Source organism: Carcharodon carcharias, chromosome 37 (genome assembly GCF_017639515.1).
Source record: "Carcharodon carcharias isolate sCarCar2 chromosome 37, sCarCar2.pri, whole genome shotgun sequence".
Lineage (NCBI taxonomy): Eukaryota > Metazoa > Chordata > Chondrichthyes > Lamniformes > Lamnidae > Carcharodon > Carcharodon carcharias.
In genome coordinates this window covers 6451270-6465836 of record NC_054503.1, presented here as the reverse complement: position 1 = coordinate 6465836, position 14567 = coordinate 6451270, and the positions used below count along the sequence as shown (strand labels likewise).

Sequence of the window (14567 nt, the reverse complement as noted above, 5' to 3'; positions counted from 1 at the left end):
AGTTTATGAGGAGATTATGTCTCTGAGTGAACTGGGGTCAGAGTTGGGGGGGGAGGAGGGTTTTAAAGGAAGGCGTCACACCACTCTCTCAGGCAGCGGTAACAGTCTTCGGATTGCCTGTTACCCGCAAAGCACGCTTGCCTCATCCAGCACTTAAAGGCGACTTTATCCTGCTTCAAGAGTAGGAACTGGCCCAGGACATCTTTAGCCTGCGGATAAGGTCAGAAGGGAGGGATTAAACCAATACAGTCTGATGTTCGGCGCACACATAGACACACAAATGCTGCTACTTGCTACAGGTGACCTTTCCCCCCCCCCCCCTCTTCTCACAGGACGTGGGCATCGTTGGCAAGGGCAGCATTTGCAGCCCAATGGCTTGCGAGGCAAGAGGGCAGTTTAAGAGTCAACCACATTTGCTGTGGGTCTGGAGTCACGTGTAGGCCCAGACCGGGTAAGGAGGGCAGATTTCCTTCCCTACAGGGGCATTAGTGACCCAGATGGGGTTTTTACAACAATCGATGATAGTTGTCATTACTGACATTAGCTTTCAATTCCATATTTAATTAATTGAATTTAAATTCCACCAACTGCTGTGGTGGTGGTGGTGGTGGGATTTGAACCCCTGTCCACAGAGTGTTAGCCTGGGTCGCCAGATTACTAGTCCAGTGACATTACCACTACACCACTGTTTTCCCCCTTAATTATAATACCATGTAATGCAACAGAGGGCGGTGGTGATTGGGAAAGTCCCCCGTCCACAGGCTATCTCAGGGGCAAGCCCAGTATGTGCACAGCAAGATTCCACACACACGAGCGTGATTCGAAGGGTCAACATTGGCCCAGGACACTGGGGAGAACCCAACCCCTTCCCATTTTCATATATAAAAAAAAATAGCAGCCGTGGGATGTTTTATGTCCACCTGAGAGAGCAGATGGGGCCCTGTGTTGACCTCTGCTCTGAAAGCTGGCACCTCCGGCAATGCAGGGCTCCCTCGGTACTGGCCACCGAGAGCGTCTGTCGGGCGTATTGGCCTGTCCCTTCAACGTCGCCGGGAGGGGAGGTGGGGGGGGATTTAAAAAGAGCAAGTTCAGTCTCGCCCTGCCATGCCGTGCAGGACAGGATTAGCAAGGCAAAATGGAATGTTGGTCTTTTTTGCGGAGGGGGTGGAGAGTTTAAAAGCAGGGAGGTCCTGCTACAACAGCGTAGGGTGTTGCTGAGACCACATCTGGAGTACTCTACAGTTTTGGCCTCCTTATTGAAGGAAGGATATAACTGCATTAGAAGCAGTTCAAAGAAAGTTCACTCAACTGATTCCTGGGATGAAGGGGTTTGTTTTATGATGAAGGATCGAACAGTTGGGCCTAAGCCCATCGGAGTCGAGAAGAGTGAGAGGCGACCTTATTGACACACTTAAGATCCTGAGGGGACTGGGCGCTGAAAGGATGTTTCCTCTTGTGGGGGGCACTCTAGAACTAGTTTAAAAATAAGGGGTCCCCAATTTAAGACTGAGATGAGAATTTTTTCCCTCTGAGGGTTATCAGTCTGTGGGATTGTCTTCCCCAGAGAGCATCGGAGGCTGGGTCATTGATGTTTATTCAAGGCTGAGTTAGATTGATTTATGACTGACGCAAGAGTCAAGGGTTATGGAGGACAGGCAGGAAAGTGGAGTTGCGACCACAACCGGATCGGTCATCATCTTATTGAATGGTGGAGCAGGCTGACCCTGCTCCTGAATCTTGTGTTCCTTCCTCCTGTGCAACCTGACACCCGGGGCCATTTTGAGACCTCACCTTGGTGAAGCCTTTCTCCTCCAGCCTTCCTCCCAGGACCAGGCCGATACCCGCCAGTTCCTTCACAGACTTCTCCTTCATGGGCTCCACCACGAAGTTCTTGTGCTTCTGTGATGTCGTGTTGGCTGTGGGGCAGACAGGGGGGCGATCTGGAACAGAGAGAGAGAGAGAGTGAAAGTGAGACGCGCACACAATTGGTGAGAGGAGAGCAGAGGCTGGAGGAAGGGGCTGAGCTGCACACAACAGTTTCCGTACCGAACCCGTGAGATCCACTCCTAGAGGGACAAGGGTAGCAGCCACATAAGGATGGCAGCCACTCTGGACTCCCCCTCCAATCCCTGAGCCCAAGTATGGATCATACAACCACAGCAGGAGGCCACTTGGGTTCATTATTCTTGTGCAATTAGTCCCACTTCCGTCTCAGTCCCAACCAATTTCCCTCCTTAAAATTTTTATCCAATTCCTTTTTGAAAGTTCCTGTTGAATCTGCTTCCTTTCAGGTAGTGCCTTCCAGATCACAACTCAGTGTGTTAAAAAGAACACTTTTCCTCATCCACCCCCTTGCTGGTTTTTTTTGCTGATTATCTTCAATCTGTCCCCCTCTGGTTACCTCTGGGAAACTGTTTCTCCTTATTTACTCTATCAAAAGCCTCAATTAAATCTCCCCCTTTAACCTTCTCTGCTCTAAGGAGAACAATCCCGGCTTCTCCAGTCTCACCACGTTAGCCTTGGTACCATTTTCTGTGAATCCCTACTGACAGCCTGGACTGGGATCAGAACCCACCCACCCACCCACCCACCCCCCGCCACCCACCCCCCCCACACCCCCCCACACCCCTCCCAAAACCCGCCGACTGCCTCCCTCTTCATCTGTTTCTGTCTCAGTCGGTCCATGTAGTTGTAGATCTCAGTGAGACACTGGACGAAGCAGACGCTCACTGAACCATAACTGCAGGGCAGAAGGCTTTAAGGTCACTGACATCGGGCAACAGTTAATGTCGAGGGGGAGATAGAGATCGTGAAAAATGATGAGAGACAGAGAAAGATAGATGAGGAAAAGAGAAAGACAGAGACACAGATGGTGAGAGACAGAAAGACAGTAGGAGAGACAGACAGTGAGAGACAAAAAAAACAATAGACAAGAAGAGAGACACATGGTGAGAGATAGATAGATGAGCTGGAAAGAAATAGAGAGACAGAGACAATGAGACAAAGACAGTGAGCAAGACAGACAAGAAGGAAAGACACAGATGGTGAGAGACAGACAGCGAGAGAACTAGATAAGAGGGAGAGAGACTGATGATGAGGGACAGAAAGACAGAGCTAGACAAGAGGAAAAGAGAAAGACAGAGTCAGGTGAGAAACAGAACGGCAGTGAGAGACAGAAAGACAGAGAGAGATCGACAGGGAGAGAGAGAAATAGATGGTGAGAGACAGAAAGACAGTGAGAGACACCAAAAGACAGAGATAAACAAGAGGGAGAGAGACAGACAGTGAGAGAGACAAAAAAGAGAGATAGACAAGAGGAAGAGAGACACACGGTGAGAGACAAACAGAGATAGACGAGAGGCAAAGAGAAAGACAGAGAGAGGGACAGACAGTGAGACACAGAGACAGTGAGAGAGACAAAAAAGACAGAGAGATGGACAAGAGGGAGAGAGACACATGGTGAGAGACAGAAAAGCAAGTGAGAGATAAAAGAGAAAGACAGAGACACAGACGGTGAAAGAGATATAGAAGATTAAAGGGACAGATAGACACAAAGCGGGACAGAGACAGAGCAAACAGTAAGAGATAGAGATCAAGATACTATCTCCCACCACAACCATGCAAAAGTAAATCTGTAATGCAGTTATGGAGAAAAGACATCATTGCACAAATAACATATGGATTGTGAGACAGCCCAATACCCCAAAAAACTCATAAAGCTTTGTATATAACTGAGAATTTAATAAACTCAAACTGACAACATGTGATCTATGGACTTCAAAGCAACATGCAGGGGATAGTAGATCTTTCACTTCTGTTCTACTAATTAAGGAGACAGGCATTCTGCAACGTATTGTATACTGAATATATTTGTACACTGAATATTCATAATTCTGCAATCTTCTTGTTACTTTGTACTTTATTTTTATTTTAATGTTTGTCTATCACTGTGTTATGAATTTGACTATTGATTTCATTTGTATCATCACTGCTGCCTTGATGATTTTACAATAAACCAACTACCCTATCTATCGATCTATTTATCGATCTATCTATCCATCCAAGAGAGAGAGACACAGAGATTGAGAAAGTAAGAGAGTGAGCAATGGAAAGAAAAAGATGGTGCGTGAGACAGACATGGACAGAGTTAGAGAGAGCAAGACAGTGAGTGAATGGGAGAGAAGGCTGGACCAAATGAGGGAGAGCGAGATAAAGAGACAGAGAGTTCAAGAGGGAGAGAGAGGGGGAAAGAGAACTAGGCGACACTAAAAATGGGTGAGAGAGGAACACTGAAGAATGGAAATAGAATGAGTGTAGCAGAATGAGACAGTTAAGAGGGAGAGAATGGAGCAATGAAGAGCTCTTTGGCATGAGCATCAAGATTCACCCATGTCAGTAAAGGTGAGAGAGAGTGAGTGATCACACCATAGAAGAGGACTGGAACTGAGGGTAAGAGAGGGAGAGTGGGATTGTAGTGAGTGATAGACAGAGGGACACAGTGGGAAGAGCCAAAGCGATAAATCGACTTGTACTGCTTTGACAAACTCCCTCCGTTTCTCCTCTCCACCTCTTTCACTCTCCCACTCCCTTCTGTCACTCTTTATCTCTGTTGTTCTCCCAGTCTCTTTCACATTTGTTTCCTCTCTCTGCCTCTGATTCTCAGTCCCTCTCCTTTGTTGGTCCTTTTTCATTCTCTTCCACTCCCTCACCCTTGCAAGCAAATGACGCTCCAAGTTGTTTTGAAGCTGGTGCAACCATCAATTCGCAATCGTTTTTGGGGGAACTTAAACACAGCAGGAGCAGCAGTGAAGGAGGGCAAAATAAATCTAAGAGCCCAGGACAGGAGGAGGAGTGCGGGGGTGGTGGAGGGAGTGGGTGGTGAGGTGGGGAGAGTGCAAAATCAGCCTGGCTCCCTGCTTCTCTTCACCATCTGAAGACTCCTGCAGGAATGTCTGTGCATTGAATGTTAATAGAATCAGGCTCAGCTCAAATTGTAAGTCGTGGGGACAATGTAGAGGGAGCTTTACTCTATATCTAACCCCGTGCTGTACCTGTCCTGGGAGTGTTTGATGGTGACAGTGTAGACGGAGCTTTACTCTGTATCTAACCCCGTGCTGTACCTGTCCTGGGAGTGTTTGATGGCGACAGTGTAGAGGGAGCTTCACTCTGTATCTAACCCCGTGCTGTACCTGTCCTGGGAGTGTTTGATGGGGACAGTGTATAGGGAGATTTACTCTGTATCTAACCCCGTGCTGTACCTGTCCTGGGAGTGTTTGATGGGGACAGTGTAGAGGGAGCTTTACTCTGTATCTAACCCCGTGCTGTACCTGTCCTGCGAGTGTTTGATGGGGACAGTGTAGAGGGAGCTTTACTCTGTATCTAACCCCGTGCTATACCTGTCCTGGGAGTGTTTGATGGGGACAGTGTAGAGGGAGCTTTACTCTGTATCTAACCCCGTGCTGTACCTGTCCTGGGAGTGTTTGATGGGGACGGTGTAGAGGGAGCTTTACTCTGTATCTAACCCCGTGCTGTACCTGTCCTGGGAGTGTTTGATGGGGACGGTGTAGAGGGAGCTTTACTCTGTATCTAACCCCGTGCTGTACCTGTCCTGGGAGTGTTTGTTGGGGACATAGTAGAGGGAGCTTTACTCTGTATCTAACCCCGTGCTGTACCTGTCCTGGGAGTGTTTGATGGGCAGAATGTAGAGAGTTTTACTCTGTCTAACATGGAAGATTTCTCAAAACAAAAAAAACAGAATTACCTGGAAAAACTCAGCAGGTCTGGCAGCATCGGCGGAGAAGAAAAGAGTTGACGTTTCGAGTCCTCATGACCCTTCATGAGTTTTTCCAGGTAATTCTGTTTTTGTTTTGGATTTCCAGCATCCGCAGTTTTTTTGTTATTATGGAAGATTTCTCCCCTTCCTTGAACACCCTCTCACCTTTATCCATATTGAAGTCAGTAACGGCAGTAGTTCGCAATTCCATCTCTGCTCACCAGTGGGCTGCACAAACTGCTGTAGCTTGGTCCTCTTTGTAGGCAAAGTCCACGGTCTCTGCCAGTTGCTGGGGTCAGTGAGGTGTTGCCAGCGAGGAGGGGGGCCCCCAGTCACAGTGGGGTCAGCCTTTATGGTGTCAGCATCACATGGACCGACCAGCAGGGACAGCTAACTGTGCCCATTGTGACCTGCTGGCTCACCTGTCCTGTATTTGTATGTGGGGGGAGGGGGTGTGATACTGATGCATTGACAAGGATGTGGGCACACATTCCCGCCCCCCTCCCCCCCAACATCTGTGCCGGAGCAGGAGGAGGCCATTCAGCCCCTCGAGCTTACTTCCCCCATTCAACAAGATCATGGCTGATCTTCAACCCCAGCCGTACTTTGATGCCCAATCCCCATAGCCCTCGGTTCCCTCAGTGGCCAAAACTCCATCAAACCCAGTCTTGAGCACACAACTGAGCTACTGCAGCTCTCTGGGGTAGAGAGTTCCAAAGATTCACCAACCCTCCAAGTGAGACAACGAACCCTAGTTCTAGAACGACCCAGTCAGGTGGAAACAGCCTCTTGGCATCTACCCTGCCAAACCCTCAGGGAATCAGATCATTTTTCATTCTGCTAAATCCTAGGGACCAAATAGGCATGGCAGATTCAATCTCATGGGACCCACTTGCTCACCCCAGCAAACAGCCTAGTGAACTCTCATTGCACCCTCTTTATGGACAGTATGGGCATCTCCCTGGGTTATGGAGACCAGGATTGTACGCCCATTTCTACCTATAGAAGAGTCACTAACCTTACCCCCCTCTCAAGACTCCAGCAACAACACCACCTATCTGAACCTCCAGCAGCAGTTCTATCACCTGCAAGCCTCTGGAAATCCACCTGAATAAACGCAGGGCAGCATACGTTACAGCCCTGGTGAATTTCTCCACCTCCCCCGCAAGAGATGCCCACTGACCCAAGCTATCACTTCTGCAATGCTGAAGCACTGAAATCTTACGGGCTTAAATGGGACGTGCCTCAGGTGATCTGAGGAGCCAGATTTTCTGACTGACCATGGTCAAGGTACAGGACCCGGGCTCATCCAGAACCCTGTTGGGCCGATCCTAACTTGCACAGGGTCTAGTTTGGCCCATCACCCTCTGGTGCCTGCTGGCCCACACTGGCTCCCTGTCCGGCAAAACCGCAATCTTAAAATTCTCCTCCTGGTTTTCTAATCCCTCCTTCTAATCTCTCCTCCAGCCCTCCGAGATCTTGGCCTTCACCCAGTTCTTACGCACCCCGATTTCTGTCACTCCACTATTGCCTGGACCCTGGAGCTCCCTCCCTAAACCCCTCAGTCTCTCTCCTTCCTACTTTAAGATGTTCCTTGAAACCTACCTCTTTCCGTCACCTGTACACTACAACACATTTAGGTATAGGCCATTCGGCCCGTCAAGTCTGATTCACCCTTCGATAAGATCGTGGCTCATCTGGTTGGAGCCTCAACTCCTTTCCTGTCTGTCTCCCACCTGTCGATCAAAAATCTAACTCAGCCTTGGATATATTCAATGACCCAGCCTCTACTGCTCTCTCAGGAAGGGAATTCCATAGACCAACGACCCTCTGAGAGAAAAAAATTCTCATCTCCATCTTAAATGGGAGACTCCGAATGTTTAAGCTGTTACACCTAGCTTGAGACTCACCCACAAGGCGAAACATCCTCTCAGCATCCACCCTATCAAGTCCCCTCAGGATCTTACATGTTTCAATCAGGTCACCTCTCAGTCTCCTAACTTCCGATAGATATAGAGAAGACCTGATCGAGGTGTACCAGATTATGAGGGGCATGGACAGGGTGGATGGGGAGCAGCTGTTCCCCTTAGTTGAAGGGTCAGTCACGAGGGGACATAAGTTCAAGGTGAGGGGCAGGAGGTTTAGGGGGGATGGGAGGAAAAACTTTTTTTTACCCAGAGGGTGGTGAGGGTCTGGAATGCGCTGCCTGAGAGGGTAGTGGAGGCGGGTTAGCCTCACATCCTTTAAAAAGTACCTGGATGAGCACTGGGCATGTGATAACATTCAAGGTGATGGGCCAAGTGCTGGTAAATGGGATTAGGTAGGTAGGTCAGGTGTTTCTCACGTGTTGGTGCAGACTCGATGGGCCGAAGGGCCTCTTCTGCACTGTGATAGATTGTAAGTAGTTGAGGCCCCAGCACTGATCCCTGTGGCACTCCACTAGTAACAGCTTGCCAACCCGAAAATGACCCACTTATCCCTACCCTCTGCTTCCTGTTAGCTAACCAATCCTCTATCCATGCTAATATGTTACCCCCTACACCATGAGGTAGTAACCTTTGATGTGGCAGCTTGTCAAATGCCTTCTGGGAATCCAAGTACACCACATCTTCAGGTTCCCCTTTATCCATCTTGCTTGTTACTTCCTCACAAAATTCAATTAGTGAAATGTGATTTCTCTTTCACAAAACCATGCTGATTCTGCCTGATTGCATTGTCATTTTCTCAATATCCTGCTAATACCTCCTTAATAATGGATTCCAGCATTTTCCCTATGACAGACGTTAGGCTAATTGGCCTAGTTTCTTGCTTTGTGCCTCCCTCCTTTCTTGAACAGAGGTGTTACATGAATGATTTTCCAATCCAATGGGACCTTTCTAGAATCTAGCAAATTTTGGAAAATTACAACCAATGTATCTACAATCTCTGCAGCCACTTATAACACCCTAGGATGAAAGCCACCTGGTCCAGTGGACTTGTCAACCCTTAGTTCTAATAGTTTTCCCAATAAGTTTGCCCTAGTGACTGTGATAGTTTTAAGTTCCTCCCTCCATTTTAACTCTTGGTTTTCAAATATTCTTTGTATATTGTTTGTCTTCTACTGACAACAAACACAAAATATCTATTTCAGATTTCCTCCTCTTATAGACCAACACTCATTTTAGTCACTCATTTCCTTTTTAAATACTTGTAGAAACTCTTGTTTTATATTTCCAGCTATTTTCTCTCATACTCTTAACTTCTTCCTCATTTTCTTTTAAGTAATTATTTTCTGATTTCTACTCCGAGGGACTTACCTTTGCTTTTTTCCCCCCCTCTCAACCAAACTGATTCCACATCTTGATCTGCTGAACCAAGGCCATCTTTCTCATAGAGGTTTACAGCACAGAAGGAGGCCATTCGGCCCATCATGTCCGCACCGGTCAACAAAGGTCTGACTACACGAATCCCATTTTCCAGTACTTGGCCCATAGCCCTGGAGGCTATAGCAACACCATACTTCTTAAATGTTATGAGAGTTTCTGACTCAACCACCCTTTCAGGCAGTGACTTCCAGACTCCCACCACCCTCTGGGTGAAAAAGATTTCTCCTCAACGTCCCCCTTAGCTTTCTACCTTAAATCTATGCCCCCTGGTTACTGACCAAAGTTAATGGACAAAGTGCCTTTATATTCACCCTATGCTCCTCATAATCTTATACATCTCTATCAGGTTCCCCCCTCCCCCCCACCGCTATCAGTCTTTGCTGCTCTCTATTATACTGTAACTCTTAATTAAGAGCTACTCCACCACCTTTTTCTAGCTTCCAGTCCTTCCAAAATGTCACATAGCCTTGAATATTTACATCCCAGCCTTGGTCACCTTGCAACAAAGTCTCTGAAATGGCTATCAGGTCATACATATTTATTTGTGTGTGTGTCAACAATTCATCCATTTTGTGACAGATGCAGCATGCACTCTGATACAGAGCCTTTACCTATTTTTTTAAAAATCATTTTTGCAATCGTTGGCCTTATCTGCTGGTGCACTTAGGTTTGTACTCTGCCCCTTGCTGCCATGCCCTGCTTATCAATACCCATGTCACTATCCTGCTCTAATGCCGTCTCTTAATTTCACCACATCGCCTGTTAGGTGATCCCCACCTCCCCTCTATTTAGTTTAAAGCCCTCTCTACCACCCTAGTTATACAAATCACCAAAACACTGATCCCAGCACAGTTCAGGTGAAGACCATCCCCAATGGTACAGCTCCCACTCTCCCCAATACTGGTACCAGTGCCCCATGAATCATAACCCACTTCCCCCACCCTAATCTTTGAGCCATGCATTCAACTCCCTGACCTTATTTACCCTATTCCAATTTGCTCATGGCTCAGGTAATAATGCAGAGATAACCACCTTTGTGGTTCTGCTTTTTCATTTAGCCTCAAGTTGCTCATACTCCCTAACCAGAATCTCTTTTCTAGTTGTCTTTATCCCACATGAACCACGACCATTGGATCCTCCCTTCCGACTGCAAGTTCCTCTCCAGTCCAAAGCAGACGTCCCGAACCCTGGCGCTGGGCAGGCAACACAGCCATCTGGGCTCTGGCTCTTGGCTGCAGAGAACTGTCTACCCCCTGACTATACTGTTCCCTACTACTACATTCCTATTTACTCCCCCCACTTGAATGGCTTCATGTAACACGGTGCCATGGTCAGCTTACTCATCCAGATCAGAAGAACCTGGTCTATGGGGTGTGACTGCCCCCAGATCAAAGCGTCCAGGCAACTTTCCCCCTCTCTGATATATCAGTGCCTGAAACTTGGCCCCCAACTCACGAAGCTTGAGCCGCAGTCCCTTGCCTTGGTTCGCATAGGTGTCAATGAGACCCCACGTACCGCAGCTGCAACACATCACCCTGCCCTGCCACCCTTAGTATTTTAATTAACTAGTTATTAAATTTTAATTAATGCCCCTCGACCTGCTTGTCCACCCAATACCCCCTCAAGGAGGCTTGCTGTCAGATGTTGCCAGTGAAGCACTCTGGGGTTTTATATGACTTTAAAGAGGCTGCACATGAATGCAGGTGCTGCACCCGACACTCCACTTGGATACACAACCCTACCAAAGCCAGGTCATGCTGAATCCCTTGACCTGGAATTAACTTACAAGCTGTAATAATTAGCCTTTGCCCACAAGTAGTTGGACCGGTGGTTTTATAAAAGGGATTACCCACTGGAAAGGGCACACGAACAGAAATACACTGCCTCCCGTAGTCGGATAAGCTGGCTGCCACATGCTTCTTTAGTCCAGCACAGGATGGGGGCGGCAGACAAGAGAGCCTGAGGGAAACGCAGAGAGGCACTGTGGAAAGAAAGGGAAATCACCAGGAGGACACGCTCTCACAAACTCTTTTAATGCATTTTATTATATAAAATTTAATAACAGGCTCCCACGGCGAGCACTGAATCTCACCACTGTGTGAGCACAAGGGAAATCCGATCAGAAGGGGAAAACACGGGAGTTAAGAATGAATAAAACGGTTCACGAGAAAACCAAACAGAAAATCATTTCATCGCACCTTTCTCCGGCTTCAGAAAGCAGCAAGCTCTCTCACACACACACACATGCAAAAAAAAAAAATCATAAATTCTCTGCAGTGAGTGGTGCGCTGGGTATTAAACAGTGTACACTACAATTAACAGATCGTTTTGGTGGGGGGGGGGGGGGGGGGGGGGGGGGGGGGGGGGGGGGGGGGGGGTGTATTCCCTTGCCGAGATGCCGCCTCACAATACCAGCTGAACAGACTCCCCCTCCCCCCCTCGCAGCCCAAGTGAAAACCTCACCGGCTTAACAAAAGACAGGCCCATTTAAGTAAAGCTTTTCATTTTGGACGAGTGGGGGCAGGTGAGGTGCCCTTGAGAAACAGGGAGGTTTAAAAACAATTCAAGCCAGGAGAAAATGGTCAGTATTAGTCATGTGTACAAGCCTGCTGCAAGGCAGCCCTGTGGTCAGTCATTCTTTTGTTGGTATTAATTCACAGTCAGCAACGCCCCCCCCCCCCCCCCCCCCCCCCCCCCCCCCCCCCCCCCCGCCCCCCCCGCACCCGGCCCAACCTCAGGACCGTCTGATCATAATCATGGCAACCAGAGAGAGGTGGGGGGGGAGAGAGAGAGAGAGGGTAAAGAACTCTGGGGGTGAACCATGTGGGACTAAAGCACAGCAGATAATTTAACGTTACTTTAAGATCGATAAAAGTACAAAGGGGAGGGCAGGAGGGGAGCTGTCGCCGGGAGCTTCACAGGAAGGCGTCGCACCACTCGCGCAGGCAGGTGTGGCAGTCGTTGCACTGCTTGGAGTTGGCCTGGCACGTGTCCTTCAGCCACTCTTTGAAGAGGTCTTCATTCTTCCTCAGCACCAGAAACTGTCCCAGCACCACGTACGCCTGAGGGACAGAAAGCAAACAGGGCACATCATCGCAATACGAGGCCATAGCAAAAACCCGTTCGTCACGGGAGTGGCAGAAACAAAATGAGCCAGGGCACAGGAGGAGGCCATTCTGCCCGCGCCAGTCAAAAAAAAAACCCATCCACCTCATCCCAGTCAAGTCCCTGTTCAATACCTGTAGGATTTGGCGGTAAGCGTTGAGGGTTTCTCCCTCTATCACCCTTTCAGACAGCAAGTTGCAGACCCCCTGCACCACCCTTTCATTGAAAAGTTACTCAACTCCTCCCTAGTCCTCCTGCTTTATATCCAAGTGTCCTCCACCCCAGTTATTGAGTTATTGGCCTCTGTTATCTCTATCTAGGCCCTGTGCATCTCTCTCTACCACCGCCACCACCACCACTAATATCATTTTATACGCCTCAATTAAATCTCCCTTTGGTCTCCTCTGTTCCAAAGGAAATAGCTCCAGCCTATCCAACCTTCCCTTGTTGCTAATTCCCTCCACCACTGACGCACAGTGGCAGCAGTGTGTGTACCATATACAAGACGCACTGCAGGAATTCACCAAGGCTTCTTCCAAACCCACGAGCTCTACCATCTAGAAGGACAAGGGCAGCAGATAGATGGGAACACCACCACCTACAAGTCCCCCTCCAAGCCACTCACCATCTTGACTTTGAAATATATTGGCCATTCCTTCACTGTCGTTGGGTCAAAATCCTGGAACTCCCTCCCTGACAGCACTGTGGGTGTACCTACACCACACGGACTGCAGCAGTTCAAGGAAGCGGCTCACCACCACCTTCGCAAGGGGCAATTAGGGATAGGCAATAAATTCTGGCCTAGGCAGTGACACCCACATCCCATGAACGAATAAATATAAAAATGTGTACAACTTTCTTCCTCACAATTTTCATGTCATCTCCACACTTCTTAATCACGAACCCTACATTTAGGTCCAAGTCATCGACACAACCAGGGGCCCAGCAGCAATCCCTGCAGTTGGGGCAAACACCACAGCTGCATTTATGGGGGGGAAGGGGGGGAAGCTGGATAAACACAAGAGCGAGAAAGGAACAGAAGGAACTTTGTGCCAGTCACCTACCCTATCAAATCCCTGTTCCTCCAGTCTTCTCCCGAGGGCCTCCCCGATTCCTGCCAGGCACTTCACTGACTTCTCCCCCATGGGTTCAGCCACAAAGTCTCGGTGCTTCTGTGAAGTTGTCATTGTGCTGCTGTGGCAAACAAAATCAGAACAATGTCAGGGTTCAAGAGGGTGAAATCACAAAGACAATTAACATAGGGCTTGTATTCCCTTTGAGAAGTGACTTGCACCTTCCACTACGTTAGTGAAACCCCAAGAGTTAAGCGAAGCAGTTTGTCCGTCTGTGTCAGCTTGGATTTCCTGTCCTCAAATCTTTTGAGATGGGGGCTCGAATCCACAAGCTAACCCCGAGGTGGGAGTGCCAGCCACTGAGCCAAGGCCAATGGACACATCAGTCGAGTCCTGGGGCCAGCAGATCTCTCCACTTGTGCATGTGTGTGTTTTTTAAAGAAAATAGAATCAGAAACAGCTTCTACCTGGTCAGGGACAAGGCTCAGGAATGTGCTGCAGGGGAATGGAGTTTCCTGCCTTGAATAGGCGCAAGGGAGGCGGGGGAGGGTGAGGCTCAGGCTAAAGCAAAGGTCAGAAGAGACTGTGAGCAGGCGGACGACACACAAAACACCCCATCCCCCCACCCGCCCCCCTCCCAAACACATCCCATCCCATCCCCCCAACCCCACCCCTCCAACCCCCCACCACCCCACACGCACACATCCACCCCGCCCCTCCCCCAGCCATTCGACTGCAGGAGGCAGCACAGTCGCGAAGGGGTGGGGAGGGGCTGCCCTCAGCTCCGCACCGTCTCCCGCTCTCCTTCACCTCCCAGACCTAGCCCGCGGACCCCGGGTCGGTCTCGCTCTCTCTCTCTTCCCGCACCTCCTCCTCCTCCCGCCGCCACCGCCAATCCCGCCAAAGAAAAACTTCCGGTTCAGGACTCGCCCCCTCCTCCCCCTCTCTTTTAAACCCTCCCCGGCGGGAGCTGCCTTGTCTTCAGCCGCTGTTTCACTTTGGTTCCCACCTGGAAATGTAAGGATCCGCGTCGCCCCGGTGGATTCCCAGCGATTGAAGCCAGCGCCAGGTTGCGGGCGGAAGTCGGAGTCGGATGAGGAGGCGGGGGGGGGGGGGAAGGGTGTTGGGGAATACAAAAGAAGGGGGACCGGATGTCCGGTTGCGGAATACGGCCCGGAAGTGGAATGGGGGAAGGGAAGCGAGGACAGAGCAAGGGGGGTGGGGCGTGTGGTGGAAATCGACCGGAAGCGG

The 14567-nt window shown here is 49.3% G+C and overlaps 2 protein-coding genes across 8 annotated transcripts; both read right to left on the bottom strand.

The window, feature by feature from the left end:
- Positions 1–60: 60 nt before the first annotated feature.
- On the bottom strand, positions 61–5999 carry LOC121273018 (barrier-to-autointegration factor B-like). The gene is made up of 3 exons (XM_041179958.1): positions 5939–5999; positions 1792–1940; positions 61–209 (listed from the first exon to the last, which is right to left on the bottom strand). Exons 1-3 carry the CDS (start codon positions 5982–5984, stop codon positions 63–65), a joined length of 342 nt encoding a protein of 113 aa, XP_041035892.1. The 5' UTR covers positions 5985–5999; the 3' UTR covers positions 61–62.
- Positions 6000–11841: 5842 nt separating this feature from the next.
- LOC121272941 (barrier-to-autointegration factor A-like) lies at positions 11842–14436 on the bottom strand. Of its 7 annotated transcripts, none has more exons than XM_041179837.1 (3): positions 14184–14203; positions 13308–13437; positions 11842–12200 (listed from the first exon to the last, which is right to left on the bottom strand). In XM_041179837.1, the coding sequence occupies exons 2-3, from the start codon at positions 13428–13430 to the stop codon at positions 12054–12056; spliced, it is 270 nt and encodes an 89-aa protein (XP_041035771.1). In that variant the 5' UTR covers positions 13431–13437; positions 14184–14203; the 3' UTR covers positions 11842–12053. The 7 variants fall into 7 exon arrangements, with proteins under 7 accessions (XP_041035771.1, XP_041035770.1, XP_041035769.1 ...); XM_041179836.1 differs by lacking the exon at positions 14184–14203 and adding an exon at positions 14127–14151 and having other exon boundaries at positions 13308–13434; XM_041179835.1 differs by lacking the exon at positions 14184–14203 and adding an exon at positions 14326–14436 and having other exon boundaries at positions 11843–12200; positions 13308–13434.
- Between the last annotated feature and the right edge of the window lie 131 nt (positions 14437–14567).